Raw genomic sequence first — 13,279 nt, forward strand, 5'->3', positions numbered from 1 at the left:
GCCGCCGCCGGCATTTCCGCCGTTGAACGGCGGAGAGATGCCGGAGAATTACCGACGGCAAACGCCGTCGCTAATTAGCGGCGGCGCCACCGCCGTCGGTAATTTCCACCGGAGCGCCACCGCCGGAGTTGGCCAAGATATTACCGAGGGCAAAATGCCGTCGGTAATTACCGACGGCAATATGCCGTTACCGACGGCATTTTGCCCTAGGTAATATTTTTTTTATTTTATTTTTTATTTTATTTTTTTATTTTATTTATTTTATTTATTTATTTATTTTATTTATTTATTTTATTTATTTTATCGTATATCTACAATTTATTTTCGTATTTATACAGTATTGCATAATTTAGACGAACTTCCCAGTCGGTCACCCATCTTAGTTGTGCTCTAAGTCAAGCACGCTTAACCTTGAAGTTCTTTTCGAATGATCACCAGTACAGAACACTCGTATTATTGATATATATAGTATCTATTAATTCATTTAAAGTCTAATTCAATATACAATATCATATATATTCATAACCTTAGTATATGTCGAGATAATATCCAAAAAATGTTGTTAATTACGGATTGGGCTCGTTTCCGTTCTTATTTTTATATCAGAAAAATATTTATTTATTAATTTATAATTAATTTTCATTTTTTTTTTTTTTTTTTTTTTATCAATCTAGTTTATACACCATAAATATTTTATCAATCTAGTAAGAATCTTGAATTCTTACTAGAAATATTATCTTAGATTAGTGATGAGTGAATCACTAATCAAATTAACATTTTTAAGTTATAATTATAAGTTTCTTACTAAGAATCTTCAATTCTTAATAATAATATTAGATTATTATTAGATTAGTAATAATATTAGTAATAATATTATATTAGTGATGAGTGAATCACTAATCAAATTAACATTCTTAAGTTATAATTATAAGATTCTCACTAAGAATATTGAATTATTAGTAATAATCTTGGATTAGTGATGATTGATGAGGAAATCACTAAGGTAATTAACATTCTTAAGTTATAATTATAAGATTCTTACTAAGAATCTTGAATTCTTAGTAATAATCTTGGATTAGTGATGATTGATGAGGAAATCACTAAGGTAATTAACATTCTTAAGTTATAATTATAAGATTCTTACTAAGAATCTTGAATTCTTAGTAATAATCTTGGATTAGTGATGATTGATGAGTAAATCACTAAGGTAATTAACATTCTTAAGTTATAATTGTAAGATTCTTACTAAGAATCTTGAATTCTTAGTAATAATAATAGATTAGTGATGAGTGATGAGTGAATCACTAAGGTAATTAACATTCTTAAGTTATAATTGTAAGATTCTTACTAAGAATCTTGAATTCTTAGTAATAATCTTGGATTAGTGATGATTGATGAGGAAATCACTAAGGTAATTAACATTCTTAAGTTATAATTGTAAGATTCTTACTAAGAATCTTGAATTCTTAGTAATAATAATAGATTAGTGATGAGTGATGAGTGAATCACTAATCAAATTAACATTCTTAAGTTATAATTATAAGATTATCACTAAGAATCTTGAATTCTTAGTGATTGATGAGTGAATCACTAATCAAATTAACCTTCTTAAGTTATAATTATAAGATTCTCACTAAGAATCTTGAATTCTTAGTAATAATAATAGATTAGTGACGAGTGATGAGTGAATCACTAAGGTAATTAACATTCTTAAGTTATAATTGTAAGATTCTTACTAAGAATCTTGAATTCTTAGTAATAATCTTGGATTAGTGATGATTGATGAGGAAATCACTAAGGTAATTAACATTCTTAAGTTATAATTATAAGATTCTTACTAAGAATCTTGAATTCTTAGTAATAATCTTGGATTAGTGATGATTGATGAGGAAATCACTAAGGTAATTAACATTCTTAAGTTATAATTATAAGATTCTTACTAAGAATCTTGAATTCTTAGTAATAATCTTGGATTAGTGATGATTGATGAGTAAATCACTAAGGTAATTAACATTCTTAAGTTATAATTGTAAGATTCTTAATAAGAATCTTGAATTCTTAGTAATAATCTTGGATTAGTGATGATTGATGAGGAAATCACTAAGGTAATTAACATTCTTAAGTTATAATTGTAAGATTCTTACTAAGAATCTTGAATTCTTAGTAATAATAATAGATTAGTGATGAGTGATGAGTGAATCACTAATCAAATTAACATTCTTAAGTTATAATTATAAGATTATCACTAAGAATCTTGAATTCTTAGTGATTGATGAGTGAATCACTAATCAAATTAACCTTCTTAAGTTATAATTATAAGATTCTCACTAAGAATCTTGAATTCTTAGTAATAATAATAGATTAGTGACGAGTGATGAGTGAATCACTAAGGTAATTAACATTCTTAAGTTATAATTGTAAGATTCTTACTAAGAATCTTGAATTCTTAGTAATAATCTTGGATTAGTGATGATTGATGAGGAAATCACTAAGGTAATTAACATTCTTAAGTTATAATTATAAGATTCTTACTAAGAATCTTGAATTCTTAGTAATAATCTTGGATTAGTGATGATTGATGAGGAAATCACTAAGGTAATTAACATTCTTAAGTTATAATTATAAGATTCTTACTAAGAATCTTGAATTCTTAGTAATAATCTTGGATTAGTGATGATTGATGAGTAAATCACTAAGGTAATTAACATTCTTAAGTTATAATTGTAAGATTCTTAATAAGAATCTTGAATTCTTAGTAATAATCTTGGATTAGTGATGATTGATGAGTGAATCACTAATCTAATTAACATTCTTAAGTTATAATTATAAGATTCTTACTAAGAATCTTGAATTCTTAGTAATAATCTTAGATTAATAATAATCAATGTTTAAATTTTCACTTGTATTTCAATATATATTTAATTTTAATGTTTTCGTATTATTATCTTTGATCAATTTATTAGATGATAAATGAAAAAAAAAAATAAATAAATAAAATAAAATAAAATAAAAAAAAATAAAAAAATAATTACCGAGGGCATTTGCCGTCGGTAATTGGAATTTGCCGTCGGTAATTAGAGGCGGCAAAATGCCGTCGGTAATTTTGGCCGGACGGCGGTGGTGCTATCGCCGGATGGCACCGGCGGTGGTGATTAGCGGCGGCATTTTGCCCTCGGTAATTACCGACGGCAAAATGCCGTCGGTAATAAAATAATATATATTTATTTATTTTTATTTAAATTAGCGGCGGCGGCCGTTTTGCCGTCGGTAATTCGCCGGTAATAGTCAAAAGGCGGGTCGCCGTTTTTGCCGCCGCCGTGCCGCCGTTACTTACCGACGGCAAAATAGCCGCCGGTAAATACGCGTTTTTTTGTAGTGTAAACCCTAATAGTAATATTTACATTTATAAAGCCTAACATATACATTTGTTAGAACAAATATATACTTATGTCAATATAAGTATTTCCTATCATTCAATATTTTGTCGTAATGAAAAGTAATTATTGATATGATGTAATGTAATGTTAGCAAGTAAATATTTTTTTAAGTGAAAGTAGTTATTGATGTGAAGAAAAGTAATGTTATTTTCACTCGTTAATACTTTTATTCTTAACAATTTGGTCAAGTAACAATTATTGTGAACAAATGTAATAATTTAGAAACATTACATTTCATTGTAACAATAATTACTTTTTATTTGATTAAAAAAATTACTTTTTATTACAACAATAATTACTTGACCAAATAGCTAAGAATAAAAGTTCTAGCGAGTGAAAATACCATTAATTTTCTTCACATCAATAATTAATTTTACTTACAAAAATAATTACTTGAGACATGCAATAACTAAAAGTAAAAGTTCTTATGAAAATAAATAAATATCATTGTGAGGAAAATATTATTAAAACATTACCTTTTATCATGTCAATGGTTACTTGTTCGTAGGACAATTTTTACTTGACTAAATAACTAAAAATCTAAGTTCTAATGAGTAAAAATAAGCACTACTTTTATTCATATCAATAATTACTTTTTCGTACTATAATAATTACTTAATCAAATAATTAACAGTACAAGTTCTAATAAATAAAAGTAACTATTGTCATAGACAAATGTAATAATTTTGAAACATGTGTTCACGATAATTGTTGTTTTTACTCACAAGAACTTATGCTTTTAGTTATTTGTTCAAATAATTATTGTCGTCAGAAAAAGTAATTATTGTTATGAAGAATGTAATATTTTAAAGTATTACATTTTTCACAAAAATATATAAAATAATGCAAAAGAAAAATAATAAATAAAAAACAAACAACAAAGAAAATACCATAAAGATAAAAAAACCAAAATATAAAAAAAATGCAAAAGAAAACAGTAAAAAGGAAAAAAAAAAAGAAAATACTAAAAAGAAAAAAAAGTAAATATATAAAAAAAATGCAAAAAAATGAACATAACAGGAAAAGGAAAAAAAAAATGGAAAAACCAGAAAAAAACCTAAAATAAATAAATAAAAAAAAAGCACAAAAAAACGTAAAAAAAAAATAAAAGGAAGAAAAAGGAAAAAATTCTAAAAGTGGGGAAAGAAGAATAATAAATAAAAAACAAACAACAAAGAAAATACCATAAAGATAAAAAAACCAAAATATAAAAAAAATGCAAAAGAAAACAGTAAAAAGGAAAAAAAAAAAAAAGAAAATACTAAAAAGAAAAAAAAGTAAATATATAAAAAAAATGCAAAAAAATGAACATAACAGGAAAAGGAAAAAAAATGGAAAAACCAGAAAAAAACCTAAAATAAATAAATAAAAAAAAGCACAAAAAAACGTAAAAAAAATAAAATAAAAGGAAGAAAAAGGAAAAAATTCGAAAAGTGGGGGTATGGAGTCTCGAACGCGTGACCATTGGAAAATGGTGAGACACTACCGCCAACCACAGCACACTACATTACTTTCTCTATTTTCTCTCAAAAACTGGGACTTATACGTGCATATATGGGTCAACCGCATAGTATGCGGTTGACCGCACACAATAATTTGCCTTTTCAAAAAGTGTCTCGTTGTACAAAATCAGACGACGAAGTGATAAGTCACGACCTTGTTGGATTCTTAAGTGAATTTTTTTTTCCACCTCTCCCAATCAAAACGATGATGTTCCACCTAAGAATCCGACAAAATAATTTATTATTTCCTCCATCCCGTCTATCTTGAAACCTTTTTTTTGGGCATGATATTAAGAAAGTAGTGTTTTGTGTGTAGGTGAAAAAGTGAAAATATAAATAAAGGGTAATTAAAACTTTTGCCAAATAAAGAAATGTCTCAAGATAGATGGGACACCCAAAAAGAAAAGGGTAATTTATAATTGTTTTTTATAAAAATAAAAATTATTATTATATTATGAACTCTAACTAATATTTATCACTAAAAATTGATGTAGTAAGAGAACTATGTTTGAAATTAATCCCTTCGATGGTGTCACACCTGGGGAAAAATATTGGTGGTGCAAACTTCATGATGTAGTAAGAGAACTATGTTTGAAATTGGGGAAAAGGGAGGATTTTGGTGTAGTGAGTTTGGAGTATCAAAGTGGGAAACTTAGTACCTTACTGCGGCAAGCTTCCTCTCATATGAAAATACGACATTTGGCTATCCACTTCAGAACAAGAGCAGTACTCGAAGTGGAACCTGACGAGCTTGGAGAAGATACTAGCAAACATTTAAGGTCTCTTCCAATGTTCAATCGCGGTAATTTTGGTAAGTCTCCCCCGCCAAGCATCGTTGATTTTCATAAATTCAAATTGCTCAAGGATCTAGTTATGGTGGGATTCGCATTTGCAGGAAGAAAGTTACCGAAAGGAATCACTAATCTTGTTCACCCTTAGATGTTTGCGTTTAGAAAGTTGTGAATTTGATAAGCTACCGACGTCTATAAGAAATTTGGTATACATGGATACCCTTGATTTAAGTCTTTCGAAGAATGTTGAAGTTCCAAATGTTTTTAAGGAGTTGGTACGTTTAAAGCACTTGCTTCTTCCCTATTATGGGAAGGAAAAAATTGGAAGTTATAGATTAACATTGGACGAGGGAGTGGTTGAGTTGGAGAGTCTGGTGGGGTTGGATAGTAGAGTGAATGAATTAAAATGTCTGAACAAAATGAAGAATCTACGAAGATTCTCAACCAGTATACACGACAACAAATGCTTGTCATCCATAATCGACGCCATTGCTAACATGGACAAGTTAGTGTATTGTTCAGTTGAAATCACGGGGGATTGTGAGTTAGAAACAAATGAGGGAGTGTTGAACAAGGCATTCACATGTCCAATCTTCATGACTTGTCAATTAGAGTTAAGATAGGGAAGGCGCTGGCAGAGTGGTGTGGGCGTGACTTCATGATGAGCTCCAAACTCACGAAATTGCTCTTGATAGAATGTGAGATTGAGGATGATCCAATGGGGATACTGGGGAAGCTTCCTTGCTTGATATATTTGTATTTAATGAGTAAATCATTTGTGGGGGAGGAGATGACGTGTCCATCAAACAGTTTTCCTCGCCTCCAGTGGCTTCGTATATTTGCTTTACCAAAGTTGAGGGAGTGGAGAGTGGATGCCGGAGCCATGCCCCTTCTCTCTCAATTATGGATGTATTATTGTTCTAGTCTGGAGATGCTTCCAGATGGATTGAGTGGCATTTCTACTCTTCGGGAACTGCATATCTATGGAATGCCAGAAATGGGGAAGAGGGTATCGACATCAGGAGAGGATTTCCACAAACTCACCCATGTCCCTTCACTAATCATCCGATGAGTCTAGTCTCCACCCACTCAGATAAGGGATCTCACGACTAAAAAAACGCTCATACGTAACGGTAATTTTCCGTTATCTATGTACCAAAAAAAGCGTCCTATATAGTGGTGTTATGTATGAGCGGTAAATATTTTTGGTTTCATTTGCACTCTAGATCTTTTCTGTGCAATATTAATTGTTTTGCTTTAATCACTTATATTTTGAAATAAATGTGTATATATATACTTGAAGGCTGACAATGGAGTGGTGCCCATATTTTAATAATTCCTTGTATTATTAATTAATCCCATCTAAGAATCTAGCAAGGTGACTCATCATTCAATTGCTGGATTTTGTATAGCAAGATATTTTCTAGAAAATGCTGATAGTTGAGGGCTTTTGAATATAAACAAAAGTTGGGAACATTTTCTTGAAAACATTGAAAGTTGGGGAGACAAATCATGATTATTAACCACCCTTTATGAAACTAGGCATTTACCTATGAAAGCCAGAAGCTGAACCAGAGGTGGATTCCCAGCCAAAATAGGAGTTGTTCTTAGCCGACACGCCACCTATAACATTAGGCACAGAGTAGACACCCCTATCTCCGTACTTGATATAGTCGGACTGCAACGCGCCAGCAATTAGGGAGTCGTCAAAAGCAGTCATGTGAGGGTATGCATCACTAGGCGGGCACTTCTCCGTGTCACATGCTTTGCATTGGCTGCAAAGAAGACCACTCTTCATATGTTCAGCATCAGCCACCACGGCTGCTTGAACGACAGCTAGGGCTAGGGCTATAGCTAGAGAAACGAAGTAGCTTCCCATACCTCCTTCTCTCAAACCGGGCTTCGTTGTGTTTCTTGTTCTTAGGTTGTATATACTTCATATATGCTGCCCCCTCTGATTCTTGTTTTCATCAATTGTCGCAATGAGACGAGCATTGTTGTTTGGAAATCGGCATGATAGGTATCCCATCGACAACCAAGATTTGTTGTTGGCAGCTTTGTTTTTATTCATTGCATTGGAGCTAACTACATTCGGCTTCAATAAATCTTTGTTTTATGCTTTAATCTCTCTATCTTAGTTATACATCTTGTCTTGTTCTTATACCAGCTCAGATCTTTTTTATTCTTTAACTCTCAAGCCTTCTATTAATAACATAATTGAACTCTTATTGACATAAAGCCCTTTAGTTCATATTACTCAAAACATTTAATTATGCCAGCTAATGAATGAGCTTATTAAATCTTAAAACTCACAACTAAATTAAGTTTATTATTTCTTAAAACTCACAAATAATTAAGGGGCAGGGAATGAAGGGCCAAAGGCTTAGGATTCACAAATACGAGAGCCTCAAATTTTAAAAATATTCCCATTAGTTATAACTTAATATTTATTAATTACAAATTCATTAGAAAATACTATAAATGTGTTACCATCATATAAAGTTGATTGGTGAAGTTCTTGAGTTTGTTAAAACTTTGTATTGTTTTTCTCATATTTATATTCTATAGATATTGTTAAATATTGTAGCTTCAACAAAATAATTTTATGCATTAGAGGTACATAAAATTCTTGATCTTGGAGGTGTAATTAATGATTTTATTTCTCAAAATGTTTAGAAGATCTACATTATTTCAATAAATATTTAATTATTGTTGTTTGGTTATTGTACTTTATAAATTAAAGTTATATAGTCACACAAATATGGAAAACGATTACGAACCATTTATAGTTGATAATAAAAATATCAATTTCGTTTCTTAAGGAGCCAATTTTTTCATTTTCACTTAAGTCTCTCAAAATATTTGGACCGACCTTAACAAAGAGGTTTATGTTAGGCCACGGACATAAAAATGTGCATATGTGGACGAGGTTGTCATTTTGATCTGTCTGTTATTGGCAGGGACGGAGCCGGGGGGGGGGGGGGGGGGGCTAGGGGGGCTAGAGCCCCCTCCCAAATTTTGAGTTTTTTTTTTTTTTTTTTAAAATTTTAAAATATATATAGATATATGTTTATACCTATTATAAAATAATTTTGTTTTATAAAAGAGTATTTGGTTATTATATTCTCTCATATATACTTAATTTAAGGATAATTTTGTTTTTTAAAACTATATGATCTATGAAATATTGTTTGTTATTATTACTATTATACATGGCTTTTAATAAAAAATGCCTAATATGTATGAAATGCTAAAAAAAATTATAATGTATTGAAACTAATTTGTAATATATAGAAAATATATAATCTATGGACATGTTGTTTGTTATTATTATTATTATGCTTGCCTTTTAATAAAAAATGTCTTAAATATACGGAATTTCCAAAAAAAGTTTTGTGATATATTGAAACTATATAATCTATGAAAATATTGTTCGTTATTATTAGTATTATGCTCGTATTTTAATAAAAAAAATACCTTAAATATACTAAATGCCCAAAAAAAATTTCTCGTGGGCTGCCGCCCCCGAACCCCCGTACAGGGTCAGCCCCCCCCCCCCCCCCCCCCCCCCCGAACTAAATTCCTGGCTCCGTCCCTGGTTATTGGTACACATATTCTTATATTTGCAATTTCATTCACATTCAATATTAATTAAAAAAAAAACTCATCCAGCAAATCATTTAAGAATTGACTAACAAATAAATTTTGATGTATCATTTCTCCTCTTTCTAAATATCTTCTAAATATTTATTTCTCCACTTTGGTGTAAGGCCAAATTATTTAATATGTGTTGACTATTGGTGAAGGGTAGTTGTACTCACCAGCTCTAAAATTACGACCACAAGTTCCTTTATACTTATTCCACTTCATCTTTACTACTCCCTCCGTCCCATAATAAGTGGCCACATTCTTTTCGGCACGGAGATTAAGAAATTGAGTGTTATATGTTTTAATAGAGTGTGGCCTACAATTGTTGACCAAATTAGTGAGTAATTGTTGACTTAATTAAAGTAATTTTGGCATTTTTAGAAAGTGGCCTACAATTGTTGACCAAATTAGTGAGTAATTGTTGACTTAATTAAAGTAAACTTTTGCCGTTTTTAGAAAGCAGCCACTTATAGTGGGACAGACGAAAAAGGAAATGTGGCCACTTATTATGGGACGGAGGGAGTAATTTACTTCCTTCTCATCACTAGCAAATCAAGAGTGTTCCACCAATCAATTAGACCAAAGATATCTGAGTCTCACCTCGAATTGTTGCAATGGCAGAAGCAGTGGTGTCGATGGCTCTAGAAACCTTGCGCGATTTGTTGTTGGAAGAAGCAAGGTTTCTATCTGGTGTGGGCGATGAAGTGAGGGAGCTCGAGATCCAGCTGAAACAGATGAAGTGTCTCCTCGAAGATGCTGACAGAAGACGACACGAAAGCAAAACCATTTTCAATTTGATCTCGGAGATCAGAGATCTTGTCTATGGAGCCGAAGCTGCCATTGAAAGACACGCAGCTTATCAAGTGTGTTCAAGGAGAAGACGAGGCCTCAGACAGCTCGTCCGCAGATGTAGTTGTAGTTTGGAAGAATACAAGTCGATCCACCAACTAGGCTCCGAGATTTCACCGATCAAATCCCGTCTTGAAAGGATAAACAAGGAAATGCAAGAAAATGGCATAAAGAAGAGCATCATCAACACTACAAATGGAGGGGAAAGCTCGGCTGCCGGCGAAAACAAAAATTGGTCGAGGAAAACCTTTCCCGATTTTGAGATCGGAGAGTGTTTCGTGGGGATGGAGGAAGAGCTGAAGCAGCTTGAATATCTGCTAGTCGAGGACAAAGAGCATCGAGTTATTTCAGTATGGGGCATGGGAGGTTCAGGCAAGACCACCATTGCTAGAAAGGTATACAACCACATCAAACACACTAAAAGCAGTTGCTTTGAGTCTTTCGCGTGGGTTTGTATATCTCAGCAATGTCAGGTAAAATCAGTTTTGGAGGATATTCTCAGCCAGCTAAGACTAGAAAAGGTTAATGAGAATAATGCGAGTGACACGGCGTTGATGGGGCAACTGTGTGAGATACAAAGAGAGAAGCGATGCCTGATTGTTGTGGACGATCTTTGGGAGGCTTCACATTGGGATGGTTTCAAGCATGCCTTTCTTGTCCAGGATTTGCAGAGCAAGATATTGATCACCACGCGTGAACGAAAGGTTGCAGAGATTGGATTCCCATTAGAACTTGGGCTTCTAAAGGTGGAACATGCTTTGGAACTACTCGAGAAGAAAGCATTTCCCCAAACAAACATTCCAGGTGATCAGTTCATAATATGTTCTAGTTGGCTTTTGGCTATTTTACAAATTAATTATATATGCTTTCCATTGTTGGTAAATGATGTGCATGCATGCATGTTGTGGCAGTGTAAAAAATTATTCATTTTCATTATTTCAATTGAATGCAGAGTTTGTATTGGAAGAGAATTTTGAGAAAATTGGAAAAGAAATGGTGAAGAAATGTGGGTATTTGCCGTTGGCAATTTCTTTACTCGGTGGGGTCTTGAGAATGAAAAATTTGATGGAGTGGGAGTTAGTAAATAGGGATATAAAAAAATACATATATAGAGATGAAAATGAGATTGATGGAGTGCTAAATTTAAGCTATGAAAGTCTACCATATTATTTGAAGCCTTGCTTTCTCTATATGGGTTTATTTCAAGAGGACGAAGATATAGATGTTGAGGATCTATATACTAGATGGATAGCACAAGGCATGATTTCACATGAGAATATCCGAGACAATGAGGAAACTTTAATGGAAATCGCGGAAATCTACTTGGGTGAGTTGGCCTCTAGGTCCATCGTCCAAGTTGAAATTGACGATGGTGTCACACCAGGGGAAAAATATAGGAGCTGCAAACTTCATGATGTAGTAAGACAACTATGTTTGAAATTGGGGAAAAGAGAGGATTTTGGTGTGCTAAGTTTGGAGTATCAAACCGGAAAACTTAGTACCTTACTACAGCAAGCTTCCTCGCATATGAAAGTACTACATTTGGCTATCCATTTCAGAACAGAAGTCGGACTGGAACCTGACAAGCTTGGAGAAGATAGTAGCAAATATTTAAGGTCTCTTCAAATGGTCAATCACAGAAATGCTGTTGAGTTTTCCTTACAAAGTATCGTTGATTTTCAGAAATTCAAATTGCTGAGGGATCTAGTTATGGTTGGATTCAAATTCCAAGGAAGAAAGTTACCGAAAGGAATCACTAATCTTGTTCACCTTAGACGTTTGCGTTTAGAAAAATGTGAATTTGATAAGCTACCGCTGTCCATAAGGAATTTGATATACATGGATACCCTTGATTTAACTAGTTCGTATAATGTTGAAGTTCCAAATGTTTTCAAGGAGATGCTATGTTTAAAACACTTGGCTCTTCCCAGTTATGATGAGGAAAAAATTGGAAGTTATCGATTAACATTGGACGAGGGGGTGGATGTGTTGGAGAGTCTTATCGGGTTGGATAGTAGAGTGCATGAGTTAAAATGTATAGGTAGAATGAAGAATCTCCGACGCTTTGATGCAAGCATACACGACAATGAAAGCTTGTTAACGATCATGAATGCCATTGCTACCGACTGGAACAAGTTAGTGTGTTGTATGGTTTATATCAAAGAGGGTTGCGAGTTAGGAACAAATGAGGGAGTGTTGAACAAGGCATTCACATGTCCCAATCTTCATTCCTTGTGGATTAGTGTTAAGATAGGAAAGGCGCTGACAGAGTGCGGGCATGACTTCATGAGCTCTAAACTTACGAAGTTGCTCCTATTAGAATGTGAGATTGAGGATGATCCAATGGGCATATTGGGAAAGCTTCCTTGCTTGACTGCTTTGACTTTAGGGAGGAAATCATTTGTCGGGGAGGAGATGACGTGTCCATCAAACAGTTTTCCTCGCCTCAAGAATCTTATTATATCAAAGTTACCGAAGTTGAGGGAGTGGAGAGTGGAGGCAGGAGCCATGCCCCTTCTCTCTACACTACACATCTATTATAGTTCTAGTCTTGAGATGGTTCCAGATGGATTGAGTGGCATTTCTACTCTTCGGGAACTGATGATATTTGGAATGCCGGAATTGGGGAAGAGGGTATCGGCATCAGGAGAGGATTTTCACAAAGTCAGCCATGTCCCTTCAATTTTCATCTATTAGTAGTCTCCAATTGGGTAAGGTGTCTCATTTCTTGCTTGAATGACAGACAAGGGCTATAGCTAGAGTAACGAAAAAGCTTTCCATGCCTCAGTTCTTGTTGTGTTTCTTGCTCTTAGGTTATATATACTTCATATTGCCCCCTTTGATTCTTGCTTTCATCAACTTATGCTCTCTGCATTGTTGTTTGGAAATCGGCATGATGGGCATCCCCCCAATAGCCAAGATTTGTTGTGGTTCATTGCATGGTACTTCTTAGATATGAAATTACGAGAATTTGAATGGGATTCTCTGTCCCATAATTTATTATGGTCGTGTTCTTAATTTCCTTAGTATTATATAATGAACTTTAATTAAT

At 33.0% G+C, this 13,279-nt stretch overlaps 2 protein-coding genes across 2 annotated transcripts in view; one reads left to right on the top strand and one right to left on the bottom strand.

Moving 5' to 3' along the window:
- The window catches only part of LOC130999659 (uncharacterized), a 42,547-nt gene extending 34,400 nt beyond the window's left edge, over nt 1-8,147 (bottom strand). Inside the window, exon 1 of the mRNA XM_057925257.1 lies at nt 7,281-8,147. Within this exon, the coding sequence (XP_057781240.1) occupies nt 7,281-7,609 (329 nt within the window). The 5' untranslated portion in view covers nt 7,610-8,147. The remainder of the gene's footprint in view (nt 1-7,280) is intronic.
- Nucleotides 8,148-9,901: 1,754 nt separating this feature from the next.
- LOC130999660 (probable disease resistance protein At1g58602) lies at nt 9,902-13,230 on the top strand. The gene is made up of 2 exons (XM_057925259.1): nt 9,902-11,031; nt 11,180-13,230. Exons 1-2 carry the CDS (start codon nt 9,993-9,995, stop codon nt 12,922-12,924), a joined length of 2,784 nt encoding a protein of 927 aa, XP_057781242.1. The 5' UTR covers nt 9,902-9,992; the 3' UTR covers nt 12,925-13,230.
- The last annotated feature ends 49 nt before the right edge of the window (nt 13,231-13,279 follow it).

This window comes from Salvia miltiorrhiza, chromosome 8 (assembly GCF_028751815.1).
Source record: "Salvia miltiorrhiza cultivar Shanhuang (shh) chromosome 8, IMPLAD_Smil_shh, whole genome shotgun sequence".
Classification (NCBI taxonomy): Eukaryota; Viridiplantae; Streptophyta; class Magnoliopsida; order Lamiales; family Lamiaceae; genus Salvia; species Salvia miltiorrhiza.